Source organism: Marmota flaviventris, chromosome 5, assembly GCF_047511675.1.
Source record: "Marmota flaviventris isolate mMarFla1 chromosome 5, mMarFla1.hap1, whole genome shotgun sequence".
NCBI classification, from domain to species: Eukaryota; Metazoa; Chordata; class Mammalia; order Rodentia; family Sciuridae; genus Marmota; species Marmota flaviventris.
In genome coordinates, this window is record NC_092502.1 from 150474173 (window position 1) to 150502145 (window position 27973).

Below are 27973 nucleotides of genomic sequence, written 5' to 3' on the forward strand. Positions count from 1 at the left end.
TCCACTGAATATGGTTCAGTTAAAAGCTGAACTGTCATTGCCTACCATGTTGTTGATAAGTTGTTGGAGATTTATTTAACAATTTGATTAGGAGGGTACATTTAAAGCAATTCCTAGTCCTTTTACCTTTGGTGGAGAGAACTTGGTTTATATCACCTCACTCAACCAAACTTTGATACTTCTCAAGATCACCTTGATAATCAGTAGATCAGTCACCCAAAGTTGTATCTACCAAGTACACTCAAAACAAACATCTGGATTACAAGCCTTAAGAGTCATTCATTCAAACAAGCCCTGGTAACAAAATGATTCGGTTATAATATGATACTCTGCCATCCTATCTTCTACTTTGTACTCTGAGCAAGTTATGAAACCTCGGGAAGGAAGTTGGAATGTTCACAAATCTTAAAGGACCAGCAATTCTTTTTACAAAGAGCCATGTTCTCACATTTCTTTCCCATCCACACACAACTTCTCAATCCCCTCTAACTGGAATTCTCTATACCTATCAATCAATTCCCAGAGTCATCCAAAGATGTAGGGAGAAATTTAAGATAACAGAAAAAGAAAGTCAAGTTGATTCTCAATATGGCTCAATATAAAGAGTTTGCATTTTTAGTAGGCAACCTCCAGGTTGTGGTACCATTCTCTCTTATTATCATTCTCCTATTATCAGAATGGTCTAGGCTTTTGAGTAGACATAGCCTCAGTTGTTTTCTGAACTCAATGCTCCAAAACTGAACCACAAAAATAGAAAGAGCTACATTCATAACTGACTTTTGATACCATTATCACATTATTTATTTTAACAAAATAATAAACAGGCAAAAAGCACATGGGAAGCTTAACATGTAAAAAGTTTGAAACTAAATGAAAGCAACAATAGCCCCGACCATGAGAAACTGCCCTGATACTCACAATCAGGTCATACTATTCACTTGTTGGACATAACAATTTCTCAGAATGCCATCCTCAGATAAGGTCATTCTGAATCATCATATAGAATACATGTTTTTTTTTTTTTTTAAAGCTGGACCTATGTTTGTTTAAGCACAGAAAAAAGACACTGTTCCAAACATGTAGCTCTCTTAACCAAGATGAGTGACAATGTCTTCTTCACCAATTAGAGTTCAGTTTTGATTTGGCCTATCATAAGACTTATCAAGATACCCAGTTGTAGAATTGTCCTTACTTTCTGACACTGATCTAAAGAGGATCTCTATTTCTTTAAACCTTCCACCAAATCACCCAAACTGAACCCCAATCCTTTTCAGTTCTTTCTTGCCTCCTCTCACTGGGACATCCCATGGCCCTCATGGTGAGTGTTCTCGCTGTAACTGTATTCAACCTGGGATATTCCACTAGACATTTTCACCTGGAGATCTTTTCCTTAGGGATCATAGAACTTCTATGGCATCTCTCTCTACAGTTTAAAAGAAAAAGTCATCTTCAGGATGGAATTGTTGCTCCTTGGATGATTTTTTTTTTTTTTAGCTGGACGGGCATGTGACCTCCTCAGGAGCCCGCCTGCAGAGAGCAGAAGGAAAGAGGTGGCCTGAAGGCCTCCTCCTCTTCATGGCCTCAGAGTGTGATCTGAGATGGTCCATTCGAATTCTTGAATCAGACACCTCTTTCTTTCTCATCTACTGATCATGATTATGTCATGATCAAACAAATCTCCCTCTCCCCTTAGCTGGTGACTTAAGTACCCCAATATTGTTACCACCTACTTAAATATCTCGGCTTCCTGGACACTTGTCATCTTTGTTCTCTCTATGCTCCATCAACCTACCTCTTCTCAATGTTTTATGAGCTGTATACATTCTAGTTACATACTAGGGTAGTGTCTTTAAGACAGTGAACTCTGTTGGCCCCACAATTCTACATAGAACAGATCCAGAAGGGTATACTAAGGTGGGTGAATCTATATCTCATATTAGAAAAATGTGTGCATTTTCTCTCCCTCTCATGCCCATACACGCTCACCATGCACTTTATGGATCTGACTTCCCAGAAGCTTGGAATCCCCTCCAATCTTTTATTCCCCTAATACAGATAATAAAAAGTTCCTTTATGTATTTACCTGTACAACAGTGGCCAAATGAAAGAGAAAGAGCTTTTATGTGCATACTTCTTTCAAAAATTCTTGGGTCAAACACTGCTAAAACCAAAAGAATTACAGGCAAGCCTTTTCCTACCATACCTCAGCAGAACCAGACTGAAATTACCCTTCTGTCACACAGCCTCACGGTTGCAAGTGGTTAAATAAAAATCTCCTCCTTCTTCATACTGTGAAATCAGCTTGGCGAGGCAGTTGGGATGCAAAGTGCAGCCATGTTAATGGCTTTGATGAGAGATACTAAGTCCGGAAGTCATTAAGGCTTCTTCCATGGAAATGAACACATTTTTTTTTTCTAGCTCAAGGGCACAAACAATTCCTCTAAAGGAGACTTTGCCTCTTCCTATCAGCACAATAATCCTAGGATCAAACTAAGTGACATGAAAGAGAAGATGCCAACAGGAGAGGTCTACTTTTGGGAAATCTTTGATGGGAAGCTCTGTTTGGGACAAAACAATCAGAGATGAACTGAAATCTGGCAGGATCCATGGTAGAGGAGTCATAGCTTCAATTTAAGAAAGAACTATCAGCCTGGAAAGGAGGGCATTGATAAATCTTGAGGTTGACTCCAGACTGACGAAGCCCAGGTTGAGGTACATCTTGTCTGCAGATGTGAGCAGGGCTACTCAAAGTGAATCTCACTGGAGTCTGTTAAAAATACAAAAACTTTGAGTCACAGACTGTTGAATCAGAATCTATGGGGGTGGAATCCAGGAAATTGCATTTTAATGGTCTTCATGAGCATGTTCCAGTTTACCAAACCCCAGGGTTGGGAAAAGGGTTTGCTTTCTGGAGCTTCCTTTCAATTTATCAACCAGCCTCCTCTTTTAGTGGTTCTAATGATCTAGATTTAGAACTGATCCCAGCACTGGCTGGAAAAGGGTTGAAAGGGAGTTAGGCATGAGCCAAAGAGGACCCCTCTGAGTTTCTTTCCTGTTCCATTATTCTATGCCAGGGCTTCCTATGCCAGCATCCCACCTGAGTTTGCTCTCTGGAGGCAAAGGCACACACCTCAGACCTTCTCTTCTCATGACTTTGTCAACCCTATCTTCTACATAATTTATCTTTCCAAACCCTGAGGCATGATTTTGCCTCCCTAGATAAACAGATAATGTATTACAGGTACCCAGTACTAAGTCATATCACTTTTATGTAATTTGCAAGAGTAAGCACGGGACTTACACTCAAACAAATCCACATAATAATCTTAATTCATGAGCTATGGTATTAATTTAATATTGGAATTTTGAGTATGGTACTATGCATCTCAGGCTCAATTTTGCATCTCTAATAGATTAACAATGCCTACCTTAAAAGGTTGTAGGTAGGATTAAATGGATATAATTTATGGAAAAAAGCAGACCATAAATGTGCCTGGCACATTATGGGAGCCTCAGCAACTGTAGGTGACTTCTCTGCATTTCCCAGCTGGGTAATAAGGGTGCACACAAACAACCATGTCCTGAAATTTTTACCTTACACTGAAGGCAATAAGAGCAATCATGAGATTAAGTAGGCAGGGCTGCCCATTGTCCAACTCCACATTTATACAGAGTGATTCAGGGAATGGTATCCCCAGTATTCCAAAGGGCAGGCTGTTGGTAGAGCTGAAATCACATTATGTTGACATCTTTTACCTCTTTGTTCCCAACCACTTGCTGACATTCTATTTTGTTTCCCTCTTTGAACTTGTAGCCATCTTTAGTTTCTACCTTCTTTATTCAACCTATGTAATCCAGTCAGTTTCACCACCTAAGGTCTGATTTTGATTTGGCCTATCCCTCTTCAGTATCTTTCTAATACATCTTTAATTAAGACTAGAGTCCTATAAGCTTTTCCTTCCCTTTTCCTAGACTCATCTCCCAGATTCCTTTGACATCAGTCCACTATGGCCAACCCTGACTTCTCTTGTCCTCTGGATTTCTTGTCTCCATTCTTTTGCTTTTTTCTCAGTCTTAGAAGCCACCTCCACCCATCTGGCCAGTCACTATACCATCCTTTCTGAGAGCCAAACAAAATCTTTCCAGGTCTCTATTGCCTCTAAATCACCTCTAAAAATCTTTGATCTTTAATTCTCTCATTTTTCTTAAATTTTATTTAGGTCATGTATGTGCCTGGCTTTTCAAACTTACTTGATACTTGACAGAAACAATGGCATCTTACCAGTTTTAGAATGCCTCACAGCACTGAACTCAGAGCCCTGCACACAGGAGCTGTCCAACAGGGTAAGTACTAACTTGAACTTAGTCTACTTGAATGTACTGCCAAATTGAGTCTAGATCTTGTCATTTAATGAGATGAAAACAAAGTTGCCATCACCTCTTTGGAATCTCACAAATAGCAGAGAGATAAGATGGTGTGATAGTTTTAAGAGTACATATTTGAGTTCACACACTTGAAGTACAGTGTCTAAAACAGAATATGACTCTAAACATGTTTGTTTGGTGGATAAACAAACAGAACAACCTGAATTTAAATCCTAAATGCACCTCATGTGGATGTGTGCACACGTGCACTGGGGATTAAACCCAGGGGATTGGGCGTGGTAAGCATGCATTGCACCACTGACTTAAATCCCAGTCCTAAGGTTCTACCTTTCCTGAGTGGTTTTATCCAGGTAAATTGCCTAACACTTCTAAGGCTCAATTCCTTCATTTTAAAGATGGCTAGCAATAGTACCTACTTTTTCTGAATATTAAATCAAAGAATACATATAAGATAGTATAATATCTGACAGCACTTAAAAATTGCTAATAATAATATCACAATATTATTATTATTGTCATTAACATCTAAATTGTTAGCCTGTATAAACATCACCCAACTTAATTCTGCATCAATTTACTTGCAAAGATGCATTGCTTCCTAAACATTCTGACAGGTGATATGACTGCAGTTTTTTAAGCTGGAATTAAAAGAAAAAAATCTATTAATTAATAAACTTCCACATATTAAGGAAAGACATGACAAGTTGCACACCTTCTTTTTAAGAATGTGTGAATTCTGTGGGGGAAATGTGTGAAAACTAGTGTTTGAAAAGTAGATTAAAAATAGGTCTTTAAGAAATAAAAATCTGTGTCTTTTGGCATTGCTAAAATGTAGAAAACACATCTGCAGTATTTGGCACCAATGGCCAGATTGAAAGATACAGTACCTAAACTCAGGCTGGATTTAGTTTCCCTGAAGCCACCCACAACTTCAAAGAGTATTTTCTAAATGCATATGCTCAGGGTTTTTGTTAACCCAAATATTAGAAAAGATTTGAAAAGTTATACAGAAACTAGCTAGTCAAATGCAGAATCTAGTTCAAACTCTGGATTTTGGAGAAGAAAATACTTAAGGCCTAGAGATCTCAAAACTGCTTGGTATTTTTTAGATGGCACAAGGTGGCTTATTATAATCTCTTGGTGCCAATATGCCACTTTCTGAATGAAGGTTTCTGGCACAAAGCTCATAGGACAGAGGCACAATCAGTCTACTTTTTAGTATGTTTTAGGACTCTTCACTTGGTAAGAAGAAAAAAGAAATGAATTCTCTGGAGTCAAATGTCCCTGCACTGTTTCTTCAGAGCTAAGTAAATTGCCTTTGCAAGGCACAATTCAATAGCTGACAATGACCTTGTCTAAAAGGCTTATTCATAAGGCTGGAATTTTTTAAAAAAGTAACAAAACAAGACAATAAAATAAAAATCCTTGGCCATTAACTCCACACTCAGAATACACTTTTGCAATGGTTAAAAAGGATGTCTTTCTAGTAGATATAAGACTAAATTCCAAAGGAGAAAGCTATAGCACAAATATAATGACAAAGTTCAATGTTTTTGCAAATTATTAGCAATTAATTTGCATAATATCAAAGAGGAAAAAAATTGATTCTACCTACTAGGTCTTTTTTTTTTTTTGAGAGAGAGAGAGAGAATTTTTTAATATTTATTTTCAGTTTTCGGTGGACACAACATCTTTATTTTATTTTTATGTGGTGCTGAGGATCGAACCCAGCGCCCTGCGCATGCCAGGCGAGCGCGTTACTGCTTGAGCCACATCCCCAGCCCGCTATTAGGTCTTTTTAATACCCCCACTCTTGCCACTTCTCTTTCTCTTTTCAATATTACAGCTTTACCATTGCAGATAGATAGAGCCAGAAGCAAGTTCTGAACTAGAACAGATGGCTGAGGACAGTTTTTCAAAATTAATTCCATGGGCTGTTAATAAGTGTTATCTGAAAGAAAAGGTGTGTGGAAAACACTGTATTAGTTAAATTTAAATAGGCTTCCTCACTAAAAGACTTGTTGGTGCCTTTTATATGCAAATGTGCATTGGGAATCTTTTGGGGAGAATTGTGTAAAATACAATTTTCCACATTTTCTTATGTTGAATTTCTCCTCCACAAATCCCCACTTTAGTATTGTATACTAGTGCATGAATAGCCAAAAAGAAGTTTAACCATGGCTTGAAAGCTCCCAAAGTCTATCAGGTGCCATAAAAGGAAAACCATTTATTCCCCGAGTGAATTCTTCTTGGCTTCTTCAAAGGCTGGTTCCTACCCTGGGAAAAATTGGCTGAAACCCATTTTGGCTAAAGCGGGCTTGTTGTACTAGAAAGTGCTTTCCTGAGTAGAGAGGTATGGTTCAGCTGTAAGAGGCCATGGGAAGACTTGTGTCATGCAAAATACGTAAAAGTTAAAAGTAAGACTTCTTGCATTCCAGTAGAAAGAGTGGAACGAGTTGGAAGCAGTTCCTCTCCCAGCTCTTGCTACCTCTTCTCCACCTTTACTGGGTCCCCAGGAACTCCTCAAAATTTTGCAGACGCTAAGGGCTAAGGCTAACAATAACACATTCATGTGTACATATCTCCCTCATTTTCTAATCTGGTGAGAGAGGGGATAAGTTGTTAATTACCAGAACAATGAATGTTTGTAGAGTGCTTTCAGTAAATTTAAAAAAGCCTTCTTGTGTTGATGGAACTAGCTGGGTTTAGGCATAGGAAGGCTGGAGAGAAGTGACTATTGTTAGGTACAATAACCTGGAAAAGGATGTCCCCAAAGCAATCTGAATGTAGGGGGAGAAAAGTAATGAGAAAAAAAAAGGAAGAAGAGGGCATCTAGTCAGAGGAGTGAGGCTGAGGGGCAAAGAGGGGTGTATATGTCACCAAGGAAGATATCCCAGGACAGAAGGTTTGTGATTACAGAAGAATCTAAAAATTTAATTCTAAATTCTGTACATTACAGTCATTATAAAACTTCCCTGATCTCCTTAGATCTCCAGGAAAGGGTTAAATCCATTGTAGGAACTTGTAGAAGCATGAGGCACGTTTCATGTCTCAGAATGGAACAGACACAGATCAAATGGGAGAATTGACTCATCGAATGATGCTCTCCAGCAGAAGTGAGGGTAAGAACCATCAGAGCATAATCTAGACAATAGCAGAAATCACAGGGAAATCCTACATGTGCTTGAAATTGGTGTACAACATAGGATAGGCAAACTTATTTAAATTTCAAGAAAAAAGGAGATACCAGCTGATATCTGAATAATGAAAGGAAGCTATGAAGAAGCTTTTTTGCAAGGAAGAACCTTTCATTTCAGTGATTTGGGGCTCTCATTACCCCATAATGCCAATAATCCCCATGAGTTGGCCATTGGGATTATAATCCTAATGATCGATTGTCTACATATATACTTGTATTCCTTACTGGCACTCGAAACTAAGCATGGCCCTAATTCTATCTTCTCTGCTTCCTTTCCAAGTCCTTGTGTCTTGGTTTCCTGCCTCTGTGAATATTTCCTTCACCCACCTTAATTCTCAATCAGAAACTACATTCTTACCTCTTTCTGTCATTCATACCACATAGCTAATTGATCACTAATTTGTCTAAATTTTCACGGCTCACTTATCACATTCTAAGTTTTCTTTCTTCCTTAGTTTAGCTTGCACTCCCTCTTGCTAACACAGTTCTAAGCTCCTTTTAATGTCCCACTCTCTCCATCTATTTTTCAGGTTGCATTAATTATAATCTAAAAATTCAGATTTGGTCATTCAGCTGCTAAACATCATTATCCAGCTCCCATTGCTCGCAGGATGACGTTCATTGTAGCCTGACTAAAAGATCTGTGGCAAGTGTATTCTTGCCTGCTGTTATAAGCTTCTCCTGTCATCCCCACCTTGTATTCTGCTCTAGAAGGTCACCCATCCTATTTTCATCTCAAAATCTTTCTCCTTGTTTTCTTGTCCTTGAACCAAAGCAAAACCTTAATGCTTTGTCTCTTTATCATAATTAGAATTATTAATTAAACATTAAAAATAAGATATCTGACAAGGGTTTGTATTCCCTTTTCAGGTACTGTTTACATTGTTTAGCATGGGTAATTCAAAAGAATAAATAATATGGGTGATTCTGCATGTTCTGTCATACTGATAGGCAAGAGCTACAGAGATCTTTGATGATTTTTCAAATCGTACCTTGCAGGTACCCACCACTCTACATGGCTGGGCTTGACAGATGGAAGGTCTACTCCCTCTCTGCAGAGTAAGCCTTCGTTATGGGGCAGGATAGCAATGTAGAGGGCCTAGCATGTGACTTGAGAATGGAGTCTTAAATCTGTTTCATCATTTACTGTCCAAAGGACCTAAGGCAAAACATTTCATTTTTCTGAATCTCATTTTCTTAAATCTGTAAGACAGTATTTACTTCCTAGGATTGTTAGCAGATCAAATGACATTTGATACGTTAAAAGACTCTATAGTCAGTAGAAAAATAGCTTTTTGAAATCTATAAAGAACTAGACAAAGTGAAAGGAATGCTGTGAGAAGAGAACTAGAGATAGAGTCAAAATACATGGTGTTAGGGGTTGATCTGTGTCCTACAAGAAGCATCTTCAAGTCCACGTCAGTACCTCTGAGTGCGACTTCATTTGGAAACAGGGTATGTTCAGAAGTAATTGAGCTAAGATGAGGTCTTTAAGGTGGGTTTTAATGCAACATGACTGTTGTCCCTATAAGAAAAGAAGATAGAGGCACATGGGGAGAAGACCTTGGGAAGAAGGAGGAAGATCAGGAGAGATGCAGCTGAAAACCCCTCTAAGAATTATCAGCCATCACCAGAAAGTAGGAGAGAGGCAATGATCTTCCCTCAGAATCCCCAGAAGGAACCAACTCTGCTGACGCCTTGATTTCAGACTTCTAGCTTCCATATCTGTGAGAAAATGCATTTCGATTGTTTTAAGTTATCCAGTTTGTGGCCCTTGGTTATGGTAGCCCCAGAAAATGGATACTTGTCAGTATGGATTGTTGCTTGACCACTTGGTGACTCTATGGATTTGACTTAAGTTATTTGCATTTCCCCTGGATACTTTGAGGACACTTACCTTTCTGTGATTGTTTCTCTGAGGCCACTTGCCACACCTTTGACCACAGTGCTAGCTTTGGGGGTTAGCACCACCTGAGAAATAAAAAACGAGCCCTTCTTTCTTCTCTCAGTGATAGATGCCTGAAGAAACTGGATCAGTTTTTCAGGGTCTGTGGTGTTGGCCCAGGGTGCTGGCATCATCTGCCCAGGCCAGAGAAAGGGCACTTCCAGAGCAACTGGACTGTGGTAGAAGACCAGCACTTGGTAGTCCTTCTCCCACAGGTACTTTAAACTAACTTCCTGGGCAAAAATTGCTGGGCACATTTTGTTTCCATAGATATCTTTCAGCATTTGGACCAGTTTTTCATGGTGATATTTCTGCATCCCATAAAAATGGTTGAAGTCCAAGAATACCACCTCCTTATGGTGATCCGTGAGGAATGCATTGATCTCTTCAAGGCCCTCATTGACTTTGGCACTGAACAAACCATGAGCGAAGTAGAGTTCGTTATCGGGGTCTCTGGGCTTGGTGGAAATTCGAAGATCAAAATAACGGATTCCAGCTCCTAGCTGACCAGTGAAATTCATTGTTTGAGTGGCTAGCCATTTCCGCATCAGCTTCTTGGCTACAGTTCCAAACACAGAGACAAAATTCTGGACAGTTTCTGGCTGTTCAGGGCCTACTGGAGAGGCTTCATCAATGTAGAAGCTGAAGGAATCATGGGACCCTGGGGGAATAACAAGCACAATGTGATTAATGTCCAGTCCTCCATCCTTCCCACCTTCTTCCTTGTTGTAGCATCCACAGTTTTCCCTTAAATAAGTCAGTGGAAATGCTAAGCACAAGTTAGTTAATTTTTGTACTTTAGGGGGATCTTTTTTATAACCTACTCTTATGTCCTAATGTAGGACACAGACTACTTTAATTGACTAACCTGCTTGCAAATTAATTAGAAACATTTCCTTTGGATCGATATTTTGAAATTTAAATAGTCATTTGCTTCTTTGAACAATGAATTCAGTGTATTCACTGGGACTGGCTTTCCATATAGGTGGTATAAGTCATCATTCATAAGAAAGATGTGTGGGCACTCACCAGTTTCCAACACTTTGCTTGTAATTTTACTCTTTCCCTCATTGTGGGTTGTTTTTAACCATAAAGGGATTATATTAAAGAAGGGAAAAAAGCCCCTTTCACAGGAAATCAATGTATGAATCTTTACCTCATGCACTTCAGGAAGCACAAGAGATAAAGGAGATGGCAGAGAAATAAGACAAGAGTATAGCACAATGCTGGTGTATTTAACTTCACTCCTGACCTTGTGGGAACTTAGAGGAGACTAAGTACTTTTCACATACTGAATACATAATGATTTCTTTTTTTTGCAGTTAATACAACAGACAACATTTTAAAATTAACTAATAGACTCTGTTATTCACTGATATTTTCACTCAATAGCTAACACTTTAGAGTTGGCTTCCAAATTTAAAAGATTTCTTCCTCAGAACAAGAATTATTCATTCAGTTATTTTGGGCAGTTGTAAGTATCAAAACTCCACGAATGCAGTAATGAACATGTGTATCGATCATCTAAGAGCAGAAAGTACAATTAAAAACATAATTGGAACCCAGTGAAGAAAAATTAGTTCAAGGTTGAGCTTTACTTTTCAAATTCTCCTTTAATTCTTGGACATGATCTACTGAATAGCTAAAATTAAATTAATGTATCCTGGGTGTTTCACACATTGGAAGCAGCAGATGTACTTCCAATCCTGACACCTTTTCTTTCCTCTTTCATGACCTTGTTCCAGGACTGTCACTCTCCATCTGTTATTCAGGCTTTTCCTGAGTACATGTTGTTGCCTGAGTCCTGAGGTCTGTCCTTTAAGGCACAGCATTTTCTAGATTTTTCAATTTCCTAACACAAAACTCCCCCATACAAACATACATACACACCTCCCTGAGTTTATCCATTGAACCCCCTTGGGCCTTTGTCTGATAAGCTATTTGAAGCATTTTTTTTTCAGGAATGCAATATATGTCTATATCTATATTCCATACCATACTTATTTATACCTCCATCTTCAGCTATACACATGTCCATATGTCTCTGTGTAGCTTCAAAAGCCCACAGGAATCATCAAAGCAGGGATTTCAAACATCATGGTAGTTGGTAGAATAAAAATTTTTGCAAAGTATCTTGATACTCTGCAAATCATAAATTAAGATTTAGAACAGATAACTTCTCAGGATTATTAGGTTTTTTAAAAAATAAGAAAGGTAACCTAAATATACAGAAATTCAATTTTAATTTAATTTGAAACAGTGTGGTAAATTTATCTTTACTATATGGTATATGAAGAAAATGTCAGCCCTGTTCTTCATTCACATTTTTTTTTCTTTTTTCTTTTCTTCTCATGGATTAGTTGAATGATTCTTAGTATTCCATCTTAATTATTGGCTTATTAAATGGACTGTCTATTTTGACCTTATTAACAAAGGTTAATTTGTGGATATGATGTGTGGAGAGCAGATGAGCCCTAGTCATCAGGTGATCCTGGGGTGTCAGCAAAAGCCAAACCTGGGAAACATTTCTTGCCAAAGGCAAGGATGTTATCAGCCTTGATTCTTGGCTCTGACACTAACAGTGATCAGATGTCCCAGGACAATGTGTTTCCTGGGTGCAGCAGAATGTTCCTAGCACTGCAACAGTAGGATAGCTGCGAAAATGTTTCTAGTTCTATAACTTTTTAGTGCACAAAGAAGCCTCTGATAACTTACAAGCAATTCCCCTATAGTTTATCTTCCTGATTATGGATTCCTATACAATAAAATTGCAGAGCTAGTTCCGGGTCACTGTTCCTTCATCAGAATGCAGTGTCCCACCTGGCCTCAGCTTAGCTTGAAAATGTCTTTGGTTTTTTTTGTTTTGTTTTGTTTTGTTTTGTCTTTGTATTTTTGTCCATCTTTAGTCACCCCTACTCAAGATACTTTGTTGCTGTGTGGGTCACTGCAATGATGTAATTTGTTTATTAAATTATGGATTTAATAAACAAATATTTATATATATATGTGTGTGTGTGTGTGTGTGTGTGTGTGTAGCTTCAAAAGCCCATAAGAATCATCAAAGCAGAGTAGTAGGTAGAAAAATATTTGCAAAGTATCTTGATATTCTGTAAATCATACATTATATATGTGATATACATATGTGATAATTTTAAATGTCACTTTAGGCATTCTTTTCATGTTAAAAACAAAGTTGGTAGAGAGGAGTTTTTACAATAACAATTCTTTAAGAATAAATAAAATACAGCATGTCTATAATTTAATTTTTATTAATGAAAATCAAAGACCAAACATGGCTATTTGATAAATTAAAATGGTGCATCAAAAAAAATGTATTAACCTCAAAGCTGTATTCTCTAAGAAAATCATGCATTTAAATTGGTATTTAGATTAGAATGCATTAGGCAATGCAGTGCATGGAGACAGGTTTAAGTTTAAATTCCATCAGTAACTCACAGTTTAACACAGGAGGATTATCAGATCATCATCCATACACAGCTTTGATTTTCTGATGTGTTAAGTTAAAATATCACAGAATTTTCTTAAAGAATGAATGAAATCATGTTTCATGAATGTCCCATAAGAGGACTATCAAATTTAAATTGCTGTTATTTTATTATAGTGTTATAAGTAGTGAAACACTGATTTACTTGAGACTAAGAAAATATCACCCAGACAAATACACGTTGGATGACTATGTGAGTGTATGGAAGAAGAAAAGAGACAGAAATTATTTAAGTTGCAGAGTTTAGATGTGGAAATATTTATTGAAAACATGAATCTATCCACTAATTTGCCTAAAAGGTTGAAAATGGAAGCAATCAACATTACCCCATTTTCTTAAGGCTTTGAACAGTATATAAAGACTCACATTCTGTCATATTCATTAAATTGATATGTGACATATTGTAAGTACTAACCCTCCTCATGCAACATATTTACTGTATTATGTATATGAGCTCTTTGGACGAACTTTAGGTTGGTCTCTCAAAATTCTATAAAATTATGGATTTAATAAACAAACAAAAGGAAATTCATCAAATCAATTTAATCTGTAAACCTATAGACCAAAAGGCCCTGTGGGTTAAAAGTTGACATGTGTATGACTGTTCAATTCCAATGTCTATATCCTCACCTTGGAATTCAGGCTCTGACTAGGTCAAAGTAGGAACTGCTTCTCTCCTTGCCTCAGTGTAGCACTGAGATTGCTGGTGACAGTCCCCATGTAGGCATCTGTCTCTTTTCCTGTTCTATTCCTGTTATTTGTCACAGGGCAGAGGTTTCCAAGGCTCCTACTTTCTAGCAAAAGGTTTTGTGCATTTTTGATAGCTTTGTTCTCATATGACTGATGCTACAGTGGTGAAGCATGAGTACCTTTCATCTCTGAACTAAAACAAGGCTTCCGGTAAGGACGTGGAAGGGCAGATTCATTTTTGAGGCCCTTTTCTAGGTTTGAAGAAAGGCAGGTGGCACTATTTCCACTTTACAGGAGAAGAGATGGGATTCTGGAGTGAAGTTCGCCTCTAGTCTTTCCCTCATGAAAGTCCTAATGCTAGTCTTATTTTGTGACCTCCACTTATTTCCTCCTGTGCACTGAAGATTTTTTTCATTCATGGTTATGTTTTCTCTGAATTCACAGTATATCTGGTCTGCAATACATTTTGTTATTGGATGTTGCTAGAAATTCTTGTCATGTTATTTGAAATTTTCTCAGTCTTTACATCGTGTTCTACACCTAAAACTCCTCACATATATACACTTGATTTTAGGCTAGAGTTTAAGCTACCGAGAGGGGGGGAAAATATCTGTACCTTATAGATTCTGTGTCCATTATGACATGTAGCTCAAGTCAGTGAGTCAAAATTGTTCACCTGGGATATGCTACAAGAGCAAAATAACCAATTCTACCTCTAATATTAGGCCTAAAAATATTAAGCCTGATTAGACTCTTTGACAAAGGACCTCCATTGGCTCTCTTTGTCTTTATCATTTCCACTCAATTATCTCAGATTATTCTATGCAGTCTGGCTCTCTTTATTCCAAATTTGTTTCCATCTTTAATCCACTATAATGAGTGGATTAAAGATGGAAACAAATAATCATAATATCACTATTATGACCCACATAAAAGCACGATAAGATATCATCTGATGACTACAAAAGAAAACTCATCAGTCAGTCACCTCAGTGAATTCATTCCTAAATCCTAGCACAGAGCTTCATAGGTATATAGATAACACCATTGATTAAACAAATGAGTGAATCCTGCTAGCCTTTCTGGAACATTTGGTACTCTGTGCTTTCTTCTTATAGTATTTCCTCTTTTGTCTTTTGTGACACAACTTGTTTCAAGTTTTGTTCCTCCCCAATCTTCTACACTGCCTCGTGTTGTGCCTCCAGCTTCTAAGTAAAGGTGTATCCAAAGCTCTGTTCAGGATGTCAACTTGCTCCATATTTTTGGTTATCTAATTTATTTCTTTAGCTTCTTTTTCTTTCCTATGGATGCATCAAAAATTGATACCATCTAATTTGTCTTGCCTTTCAGGCCCCCTGCCTGCCTACCAAGCAAATAAATTTTATTGCTCCATGGGCATCATGAGCTTAGGTGTCTTCACTGAAACTTAGTATTCCCCTTGAAACATGCTCTTCTCTTATGAACACTATTATATTTAATTATCTTATTATCCTTCTATTTCATCCTTCAGTTCATATTCAACTCTTCCTTACCCTTCAAGCATGACATTTAGTCATTCTGTTGTGTCCAGCTACACACTATGTAGAGGTACAAATCCTCTCTCTCCAGATTTCTCTCAGATCTGTCCTCTTCTTTTCTGTTCCGTTGCTACTGGCCTGTTTTCTTGTGGGGACAACTGAAATAGCTTTCAGGTACTGCTTGTATTCAAATCTCTGCTGTTTCCCTTTAGCAGTCAATATTTATACATCATCCACAGCCATTATCCAGCTTCAGCCTCTACAATGGATTTGATCTTGAGAAAAAAAATAATAATTGGTTCCAGCTCCAAACACTACAGTCATTCACAAGATCCTCTTGCTCTTTGTCTCATTTTCATGAACAGATATTTTGACTGAGTAATTTATCCTTTGTAAATTACCTCCTCTAAAGGAACAATTTACTCTTATAGCTTTGTGCCACCCCCAGAAGACTGAAATCCCATCACTAGATGCTCTCCTGATAACTAGTGCCTTGTTGTATGCAGAATCCATCTTTCCTTCAATACCACTGTCTCCAGAGTATGCATCAGCTGGATCCACTCCTTGTCACCTTGTGCTAAATCCCTAAACACCACCATTTGTGAGGATCTAAGAGTTAGGACCTCAGTACATGGGTTCTCTCAATAAGTGAATTTGTACTGCCCCTTTCCCAACAGTATTAAAATAAATAGAACCCATGTCTGACCTCTAACTGCAAAGGAGGAGAGAAAGTACAGATTGTGAAAATAATACTAATAGTCAAATCACTTTTACTTGGTTTGGAAGGTAATGAGCTCTCTCCAAGTGGGACTACATGATGCTCAATCTGACAGGAAAAAAAAAAAAACTTTGAAATTAATCACTTTGTTCGTACCTGACAGCCTACAATTAATCTCATTAATTTTGTTTACCACATTGATTAAACGGATCAGCTGTTTAGATTTTTTGAAGACAAACACTAAACCTTAAGCAGAAAGAATCACTTCCTATTCCTGGCACATAATCTTGCTTCAGCCCTTCAGCATATGATTAGGTCTTTGTGAACAAAACAAGAATATTTTTTTTCAACAGAGATGATGCACATCACACTGCTAAATTTGAGCCACCACACTTCTAAAAGTTGAACAAATAATTAAAAACACACACAACTTGTAACTTAGTGTGTATACTTCACCAGACATAATAAGTGTATAGAAAATGCACTTTGAATATTAAATTAAACCTGACATATCTAGTGAAGCACTGTGATCAATCCTTTTCTAGTGAAAAAAATTGTCATGCTTTAATTTCTCTTAGAGTAAATCTGTATCTTTCATATTATGTAAATCCTTTTCCTTCAGCCCATCCTGGAGACAGTAAGCTGAAGTAAAGGAGTTTGGTTTTCCTCACTGTTTTGATCCAGGGTCCCGGATGCTAAATCTGAAAAGCCTTATTACACTAATGCCTTCTAGAGGTAGAGAAGCTCAATATTCATCATAATTTCTATAAACTTTCTGGGTTGTTTCCTTAAACCAATAGATGAGCTGATGCCACATTCCTTTAAAGCAGCAGTATTCCAGAAAAGAGAGCTAGCTCCAATTACCACCCTCGGTGGAACTGCTGAGCCTCTTTTCATATGAATTGCATTTTAAAGATTATCAATAGAGTTACTAGAAAAATAATTGCGAGAGACCCCAATAAATAGAGCATGCCTAATTTAGGTCTAACTTCCTGCAAACCAGCTCAGCCAGGCACTCTCCCTTTTCATTGCAGTGTGCCCATTGAGGAAGCTTCTCAGCAGAGTCGAAAGGACTCATACGCTGAGGTTTTGCCGTGCACAATATGCTAAGCCTGATAGGAACAGCATCACAACCTTCCAGCATCACAGCATTGGGGAAGGCAATTTTCAAAATAGGAAGGTCCTGGGACCTGAAAAAAAATCTATATTCAAGTTACAAAAATTTAAAAGGAATATCAATAGGACATCATTATTTTTTAGAAAATGAGAAATAGCAGTAGACCCTTCTGCCCTACGCCATTGAAACCCTAGAGTGGTGGCACTTAACCAGGGGTGATTTTGATTCAAGGGTATTTGACAAAATGTGAAGACATTTGGGATTTTTAGCAACTGAAGAGGGCTGCTCCTGACATCTAGTGGGTAGAGGACCAGTGATTCAGTTAATATCCTATATCGCCAGCCCCCAGGACAATGAATTATCTGGCTTTACATGTCAGTTAAGACTGAGAAATCTTGCTTTAGTGAAAACCTCAGAAACAGAAGCCAAACTCTCTGCACTGTCCCCTCCACCTCTGATCCTTGTTCTCCCTGCCTGCAATGTGCCATTCTGCTCTCAAACCATTCTAAATGCCCACAGCAACTTGAAACCTTTGCACGTAAGGGATTGATTGCATCTGGCTTTGTTAGAAACTCAACAGAATGTGTGGCTTTGGAACTTATTTCTACTAATCTCTTGATTTTTCTTTCAAAAACCTCTTTTAATTTTTATGACAACTTCTCAAGATAATACATTGTTTGGGCCAAAATTAAATCATCAAGGTAGGCATCTTTTAGTCATTGATCTCCATCTCTACCCCAGAAATTTCTGTGTGGCACAAGTTCTGTGGGGGAAATGTTTGTCCTTCTCTTTTTATAATTATTCATTAACCAATCACCTGTTGTGTGCAAGACACTGGCATGGTTCTGTGTCTGGCTGAGAACTGGCGGGGATGGGGGAAGATTCAGATAACAGTGTTATCAAGCAAGGAAAGGAAGGCTGTGATTCCTATCAAGTGTGTCTCCTGCTATGTAGTATTAAGGATTTAATAGACATTTATTGAATATCTATTATATATCATGGAAATGATATGGAATAGGTTAGGGATATGGAAATAAAATAGTGTGTAAGATTTATCTGGCATCTGTCCTTGTGGAGTTCATACCATAGTGGGGAGAGAGAGGCAAGAAAAAACATTATCACAAAGTATGATAAATGCTATGATAAACTGTAGGTGATGCCTTTTGATAAAGCAGTAGTTCATTCCTGAGTGAGACATGATCTTCTAAAGAAAATTAACAACCAAAACAAAAGGTAGGAATAAAACCCGCAATATATTAAATCCTTAAGATGATTCTCCAATGTAACATGCATATAGATCACCTGGGATGGGGTGTGAGCTTCTGTACTTCTAGCAAGCGTCCTGGTAAATGCCATTGTTTCAAGGAACACGCTTTGGGGTATTAAAGCACCATCAACTCCTGTCTTTTTGCCATCAATTCCTGTCTCCTTTGCTTTCCTACTTTCAGTCCCTATCCCTCCAGATATTCAGACCCATGCAGACACACATGTGGAAGCAGATGCACACAGACACACAGACACACACACACATGCACAAACATATTGATGCACAGTTCTGCTTATGTGATCTGAGTTATAGTTTTATGACAATTTTCCAAGTTTGCAGAGATTTTATAATTCCTGCATTGTGGGCTGTTGGTTAAATACTTTGCTGAATCACAAAGAAACATTTCTGAACTTACCTTTCTTTTTAATCTATGAATACAGCATTTATTCTGTAAATATTTTCTTAGTTGTAGATGGACACAATAGCTTTATTTTATGTATTTATTTTTTAATGTGGTGCTGAGGATCAAATCCAGTGCCTTACACATGCTAGACAAGCACTCTACTACTGAGCCACATCCCAGTCCAAAACATTTGTTAATATATTTTTGAAATAAATCATTTATTTTGATGAATTTTCTGAGATACTTTATATAATAACTCTAGAAGTCAAATCTATACATCTTATTTAAAAAGCTAAACAAAAGCCTGTGAGCCTAAGAACAAGGAATAGCATATCTGAGCACTGGTAAGCTTGGTTCCTCTTATCCTTAAGGCCACCAAGCTAAATTGCCTTTCAAATACCTTTATTTACAGATTTATAATGATCACCTTTCCATATGCAGTGAGTCAGGGACAAGGCTGAATCAAGGATGACTAAATAATCAGAAAAGCAGAGGGTAAGGGACTGTCCAAGGAAGAATTGTGGCAAAGTGGCAGGAGAAAAAATAGCATATTTCATTATCTATAATGAATGGCCTTGGCTATTTTAGCAAAGCTCGGACAGGAATTAAATAGGGACATTTTCATTGGAAGAACCTGGTTCCTCTTGGCATTTGGCTCTGCTTTAGTCTCCAAAGGGCCTGGGCAGCCCAAGAAAAGTGAGAAAATCTGGACCTAAGAAACAAATGTGTTTTATCAGTGAGATAACAAAAGAAAAACCTGTTCTGCACAACAAGCTGTCTGAGTCTTCCCAATTCACTGCCCCCAAAGTAGCCCCATGAAGTCACAGGAAATTGAACTCCCAGCAGTCTTCAGTAGTGTTTAGTCCAGGGTCCCAAGGCCACTTAAGACAGATCACTCTCCCTCTCCCTTTGCTGGCTGGGCTCCAGCACATCAGGTTTCTTTCTGCTTATTGAATACACCATGCTCATTCCAACTTAATTCCTGCACTGGCTGCTCCTAAGGTCTACGATGCTGTGCCCCTAGTTGTGTGTGTGGCTAGCACATTTTCAACCAAATTTCAACCTAAATGTCTCATCTTAAATAAATTGTCCTGAATCCACGGTGTCTAACTCATCCAGCCCTGCCCTGCAGCCGGTTATTCTCTACTACCTAATCAAATAACGTTTCTTTATAGCATTTATTTCTAACTTTGTGTTTCATTTTTTTAAATTACTTTCTGTCTATCTCCCTCACTAACTTTTAAATTCCATGAAAATAGGAATTGAATCTTTCTTTCTCACTACTGTGTCCCTAACAAAAGGCACAGTAATTGGTACATAAAAGATACTCAATAAATATTTGCTGTATGAAATAATATATTTCCATATCTCTAAACCTCAATATTCTCATCCATAAATGGAACTGATAACACTATCTACGTAAATAAGTAATAAGCCCTGAATATGGATTACACAGAAAATACTTGAGAAGTCTTAGCATTTATTATCCCTATGAATTATTTTTTCTATATGATTAACACTGAGATCTAAATGCCTCATATATACTAGGTTCTCACCAAAATATTGACTGAATGAGTGAAAGAATGAGTAAGAATTGTACCAAAAAATTGCAAACGTCTTTTGCTGTCACAAGTTCTTAGAACTACTCAAAATATTGCCACAGCCTCCAGCAGAACTTTGAATAGAAAAATGTATCTAAAATCCTCCCCTTTGATATTCCTGGGCCATGACCACATGCAGCAATGCCAAGTCCTGCCAGTTCTGGAAGGTCCTGCTCCATATGCCCATGCCATTCAAGGTTCTAACCAGGAGTGTTGGCTCTTCTGAGATACAGAGCCCCACTAACAGCTTTTTCTCTACCAGCCCCCCTGTTGGGGGCTCAAGTATAGAGGAGTTACTCCAAACCATCTCTTCCCCTAAAAGTTCTAGCCTTTGATAGGCCTTTTGACAGGTAAAAACTGAGCATCCATAGCACCGCTGAGGGAGGAGAAAGGAGACTTAGTGTCCCAGACAGGTAACAAACATCACAAAGCATGGCAGACAGTTGGGAAGGGGGCTGCTGTTGCCAAATAGTTGACCAAGTTTTCCTCAGTTCTTTTTAGGAGCTAAGTGTGTATGATGCCAAAGTCTTTTTAATGCTACTCCTCCCCTGAAGCCTCTCTGTAGCAGCAGATCCCAGAGTGGGGGGCAACCTTGAATATGTGGAACCCCAGAAGCAGCACTGGGTACACAGAGTGAATAACTAGAGGAAAGGGAAGGGTCCGTTCAGATAAAACCAAATCCAAACAGCTAAATCCGACTATTCTAAAAGAAAAAAAAAAACAGTCTAATCATTAAATTCTCTTAGATTTGGGATACAGAGTCTCTGAAGTCCCACTATTTAGCTTTGTTCCTTGCATGTCTGGCACTATTTGTTTTCCTTTTATGAGTAATGAAAATCCAAAATAACACACATTACCCTTAATCATGTTTGTGATACAGAAAAAAAAAAAAAAAAACCTCCATGAAATTCAAGCCTTTGATTCTATCAGGTCCCCACAAAACACCACTTCTTGTCAACAGCTGGATCTTTTTTTCTTCCAAAAAAGGGTTTGAGGCCTGGGGATTATTTCTTGGCTCTTCCTTCCCAGCTCCCTTTCTCCTCCTACAGCATTGGGATTTGAGATTTGGACACATAGAGAACAATATAGATAATAAGCAATGCCTGTAGAACTGGTGTACACACAGTCTGTTTTCTAAAAATTAGAACACAGGTACCACAACTGGATAGATCCTAAGAGGATTCTGAATAACATTGCCTTGATGCTACATGATATTTTGTCCCATAAATGACATGTGGCACACAAACATTCCCAAATCACTCACCCTCAAATATATGTCAGTTATGAAGCATAATTTTTGCAGTAGTTTTGGTTATATAGAGTATCCATTATGGAACCTACATGCGTGCGTGGACGCGCGCGTGCACATGCGCGCGCACACACACACACACACAAATTTAGTAAATGCACTGGCTCTCATCAATGTTTTTCCATAGTGTTACATAATCTTTGAGCATTGTTTAAATGATTGCATTGTGTGGCATATACTAATAAATATATTAACAATGCCTCTACCAGTATGCATTTTTATTTTCCTCTTATATAATTATATTGAAATGAACCTCTTCCTATTTTCTTTCTTTCTTTTTCTTTTGTAATTTTTCAGACACTCTATAGTTCCATTTGTTAGCAGGTGACTTACCAAACTCTTTCTCCTCTTTCACTTCATTATTGCTTCCTGCCTCCCCTTAGAGTTACATGACCTTACGTGAAGTACACTCAAGGCTGGCTGAAATGAATGATTTCCTCTTAGTAATAACCCTCTTCTACCTTAAAAGAGCGTACTATAGGGATACTGCTACATCGATGTTCATAGCAGCACAATTCACAATAGCTAGACTGTGGAACCAACCTAGATGCCCTTCAATAGATGAATGGATTAAAAAATGTGGCATTTATACACAACGGAGTATTACTCAGCACTAAAAATTGACAAAATCATGGCATTTGCAGGGAAATGGATGGCATTAGAGCAGATTATGCTAAGTGAAGCTAGCCAATCCCTAAAAAACAAATGCCAAATGTCTTCATTGATATAAGGAGAGCAACTAAGAACAGAGCAGAGAAAAAGATTAACATTAAACAGGGATGAGAGGTGGGAGGGAAAGGGAAAGAGAAGGGAAATTGCATGGAAATGGAAAGAGACCCTCATTGTTACACAAAATTACATATAATAGGATGTGAGGGGAAAGGAAAAAAAACAAAACAAGGGAGAGAAATGAATTACAGTAGATGGGGTAGAGAGAGAAGATGGGAGGGGAGGGAGAGGAGGGGGGATAGTAGAGGATAGGAAAGGTAGCAGAATACAATCACTAGTATGGCAATATGTAAAAACGTGGATGTGTAACCGATGTGATACTGCAATCTGTATACGGGGTAAAAATGGGAGTTCATAACCCACTTGAATCTAATGTATGAAATATGATATGTCAAGAGCTTTGTAATGTTTTGAACAACCAATTAAAAAAAAATAACCCTCTTCTAGACACTTGCCTTTTAAAATTTACTCTTCCCTAGAACAGAAGCATTTCTTGTTTCAGCCTTGATGTCTCACATCTCTATTATATTATCTTCTTTATCATTGGTTCTGATTTCTTGTGTCTAGTTACTCAATATCTCATCTCAAAGATTTCCTTGTTGTCAAAGAGCTCAGTATCATCTGCACTTGACTACAGATCTTTCAGAGCTCATATAGTCACAAACTATTTCAAACAATTGTTTTATTTCTTAGGAAATCCTTCCTCCCCTCCCTCCCTCCCTTCCTCCCTCCTTTCCTTCCTTCCTTCCTTCCTTCCTTCCTTCCTTCCTTCCTTCCTTCCTTCCTTCCTTCCTTCTGTTCCTCCTTCCTTTTTTAAAAGCCTTTTTATTATACCAGTCTATTTGCTTTCTGGGACAAATTGTTCAGACTGGATTTAAATTGCAGACAAATATGCACCCCATGTTTTTACTCACTTTTGGTCTCTTCAGGAAAAAAAGAAATAATGAGTGTTGGAATGATCTCCTATGACAAACAGTCATGTCTTAAGGATCCCACATTGAAATGAAAACAAAACAAAATAATAATAATAAATCCTGCCAATGTACTAAGTTACACTTGTTAGTGCTTGTGTTTGATTTGGGAGTTCATGCTTGACCACACAAGATTGCAAATAATTAAAAAACTGCCTAGTTACAATGTATTTATTTTTATACTAACCAAGCAAATAAGTTGCAAGCAAATGAGCCTGAGATAGGATTATAAAAGTAACAAATTCTGTGGAACATAAGGGAGTGATTGCACTGGGCTGGCTCAAGTCCAGTGTCAGGATAGGCAAAGCAAAAGAAAATATCAGCACCATTTAGTTTTCTCACAGAACTTGTAAGACTCAGTTCAAATCAAATGAGCAAATGCGTACAGAACACCTGCAATGTGAAAGGAAGCATTCTAAACACTGTGAAAGATACAAAAAATAAACAAGACAATCTCTGGCCCCAGTAAACTCAAACTCAGTGAATTTTTGAATAGTTTTAAAAGAATGATCCCTGCCTTTGAGAAACTTTAAATAATAAAAAAAAATTCTGACAACTTCCCAAAAGACTATCATTTCACTTTTCCCTTATTCATTTCCAACAGTCAATGTACTTGAATTGCAGCAGATTTGAGTTAACTGGATTAGCTCATTGGCTATAAAAGTTTTTCTATTTTTATAGTTTATGCAATGGTCTCATGCCTATGTGTTGGGAGAAGGGTTTTCAAATCCCCATTGTGTGTAGTCTTTGATTCTCGGTGTGATGAAAAGTGTCTTTTCTGTACTTTACAATATGAAAATAGATTTATTTTTTTTAAATCTCCTACTGCAAGGGAAACATGAAAAAGTATTTTTGATGTCTCTTATTAAAAATGCACAGCTGAACTAGTAAAGAAACTAGGAAAATCTCCAAGGGTCAAAATCAAACCAAGTAGTAGATAGAATCCAATGTGGTAAACCAGCCCTGAATTTGGATGTCCTGGGGCCATTTATTAAATCAAAACCCCACACATTGGCTTTTTAGAGACACACAGGAGAAAGGCCTAGATGTGGGCAAACAGTACTTACACACAGTTCAGTGTCTCTGAGAGCAGAGTATAGCCCCACACTGTGCTAGCTCACTGATAGCAAGACATTGCTACTCTAAAGGGAGATGACAGAGCCATTCATGTGTTCTGGCCTTGGCTGTACATGGAGGATGGTGGGTGAAAGAGGAACTGGGCATTATCTTTAGTGGAAAAAGAGAAGTTTCTAATTAGGGAAGGATACACTGTGGACTTCTGTTGTATTGGGTATATTTTATTTTTTAACCTGGATGGTGAATATGCAGGTGATTATCATACAATTCTTATAGCATTGCAAATATTTCTAATATCTTTGAATCAAAGATAGAAATTATTTTCAGACTAAAAAATTTTTCAAATCTTAGCTAATTAGTAATAGTTAAGATGAAAATGCCAGTCTTCCCACCCCAATCACCTTATACATATACATGGAATGTTTCAATTGAAAAATTTCTGTAAATTTCATATTTTACTGTGGGAATCACTTGAGTCCACTCTCCAGAGTTAATAATTTCCAAGAGCCTTGTCTGAGATTGACCAATACTATGCAAGTAAGCTCTTTGGCATAACTCCATGACAGGCCATCTGCTTTGGTACACCCTTGAATACATCTATCCTGCATCTATGTTAGAAAATCTACCACCAAATGATGTTGAGGTAGAATATAGTGACAGATCCATATGTTTTATTTGATCATTCAATCATACTAACTTTGCCCATTTATGAACTTAGAGCATTTATCATGTATTCTGATTACTTGGATACTTAGTTCTATTTTGCTTTTTATAGATACATAGATTATTTCTTCAATAATCCAGAGTTCTTAAGGAAGAGATTCATTTTGCAGTCACTACACACTGCCAAGCAAATTTAGAGCAGGAATGGATATTATTTATCATCTGATCTAAAATCTCAGTTATTGTGTTTCAGGTAACTAGTACTAAGAAGTGACTTTTCCAGTATCATACTGTGTATCTGTGAAAGTATCTGAAGAAAGCAAATGGCACAATCCAACAGGATAATTCAAGGAGAGTTTATTTATAATGGGGCCATGTGAATGGGGCATAGAGAAAACACAGATTACAGTAGTGGCTGAAGTCTAATTGTAGTTGAATTGTTACCACTCCTAGGTAGCAAGGAATAGGTAAGGAAACTGGAAGGAATAGGCTCTAATGAAGGTACCTCGAGAAGAAAAAGGACTTTCAGTGAAGACTCAGCCATCCCCAAGCAAGATCATAGAGAAGGATCAAAGGAATAAATATCCCAACCTCCCTTTTCTTACTTGGAGTACTTCCATTGGTCAACACCCATTTGCAGACCTAAGAAAAAAAGAAGCTCATTAATTAATTTTATAACAATCAGCTTTCCAGAGTCAAGGGCAGAGTTGAGGAATCTGGAAAGATCTAGAGGAGAAAAAACAATAGCAAGGACATATTGCTTTGGATGGAATCAAGGTTTCACAACTCCAAATCCACTTTCAACCAGAATATAATTCTTCTCACTAGTTAAAAAAAAAAGTGACCAATGAATTGAGTTGATTATTAACTGAATGAAAATTTCCAAACAAGAGGGAAGGCCTGGGCACTTCACAGTGAATCAGCACCCAGTAAGAGAACTTGTCTGAGATTGACCAGTACTATGGATCTCAGACCACCTCCTACTTTCAGAATTGGAATCAGATTCAAAAGCTGTACTCAGAAGCATATGGAAGGCAATGCAGTGCCCAGGGCCAAGGAAGTGGAATGTTCCACACACCCAAACCCACTCAGCATCCTCTTTTGCTAAACAGTGACACAACCCAGCATATGGCAGGCTGGACCCTGTGTGAAGTGTGGGACCATCGCCAAGGACAGATCTGGTCTGGTTTAAAAGGGATTGTGCTAGTTTTTAGTACTGAGGAATTGACTCTGTGAGGTATCATTCCATGAAAGAAGAGATATAATAGGTTGAAAAAGCTCAATAATCACAATGACCTTTTGCCATGCCTAAGACCCAGGGTTCTGTTGCACGTGGAACTGAACTCTGGAAAGCAAGAGCAGAAGCACGCCCCTTTCTAGGCTTGAAGGCACCTCTCCTAAACCTCCACTGCAGCAAGCCCTAGCGTGCATAAGAAAATAAATTCACCTTTGAAAATTTTTGTGGGGGAAGAGACACACCAATGAATCCACTATGAACAAAGATACTTCCCAAGACCATCATCAGCCTGAGGACCCTGCCATTCATGGACCATGACAACAATGGTGGGAATGTTTCAGGATCACCTAGTAGGTAGCTCTTTTTCTTTTCCCTCAAACCTATGGAAAACACTAACATGCTTGTTATTCCTCTATAGACATATCCCATTGGGATATGATAATCAAGTAAAATAATACTCTGTAAAATGTAGGGGCCACTGTACATGACCATTTCTATTTCATCCATTGTGGACTAAGAGTCCTAGGAAAGAGAATTCATTTCTGCCTCTCATGAAGTCCACTTCCTGGAGGATGGTTCCATTGTGGAAGGCTGTATTACAAAGAATTTCTCCATTGGAGATGGGTGAGTATGCCTTGATACGTATCCTTTGAGAAGCCCCTGCTGAATTCCTGGATCAGCTTCCTTGTTCCCGCTCCTGAAACTACAAGCTGGAAGCAGAGGACAAGATTTGACTCAATACCAAGAGAAAGAATCAGGGTACTGTTTGATCAGACAGTGAAAAGTCACTCCCTTGCCTCTTTCTCTACCCTTCAAAACAAGAACACGGAGCCGGTGAGAGAAGAATCAACAGGAGGGGGTAAATCAGGCCTCTGAGAAGTCCTTAGAGAAATCCCAAGGAAGGAAAAAATTGCTGGAACAGAATAGCACATTAATATTATTCACTCTCTGATTAGCTGCTAATTGTTGCAAATAAGTTTACTGACCTTTTCTCTGACAGGTAGGAGAACATTGCCATCACAAAGCTGTCAGGTTACGGCCTAGACCTGTGCTGCACAGACCTGTGAAGATGGACTTTTACAAAGTGTCAGGGATACTTGGGCAAGGCAACAGTGGATGCCTCCCGAGGGCCAACCAGGAAACTTGCCACAGCAGGGCCAGATCTGCTGCATGTCGCATTGACTGAGTTGACTGAGCAGGACTTTAGAAATTAAGATCTATGGGCCAAAGGGAAGGCAGTATTCCAGATGCTGTTTCATCTTGCAACTTACTAACAGTATGGAATTATCTATGTATTGTTTCTCAGAATTCAAATGGCATATGGTAATGTCTGAAATGAAACCCCATCAAATAATCCAACAACAAATGTAGTTACCTCTTTGCCAGTTGGGAAAAAAATGCCCAGGATGGCAGGATATTGTTTCCGAACTTCAATATAGGCACACAGTAGGGTAGTGTGCTAGAATCCAATACAAGATGCATTGTGCACATTTCTAAAATATCAATTTTACTTGATATTTGAAAGAAGAGGTTGTTTTCATTGAAAACTACCCTCCACACATGCATTAAGGAATTGCTTCAATCTTTGTTTTTAAGATACAACATGAAGCTTCAAAGACAAGATACTTTGAATGACACA

At 38.1% G+C, this 27973-nt stretch overlaps 1 protein-coding gene across 1 annotated transcript in view; it reads right to left on the bottom strand.

Moving 5' to 3' along the window:
* The window catches only part of Plcxd3 (phosphatidylinositol specific phospholipase C X domain containing 3), a 143479-nt gene that overhangs the window by 42848 nt on the left and 72658 nt on the right, over positions 1 to 27973 (bottom strand). Inside the window, exon 2 of the mRNA XM_027936191.2 lies at positions 9483 to 10191. Within this exon, the coding sequence (XP_027791992.1) occupies positions 9483 to 10191 (709 nt within the window). The remainder of the gene's footprint in view (positions 1 to 9482; positions 10192 to 27973) is intronic.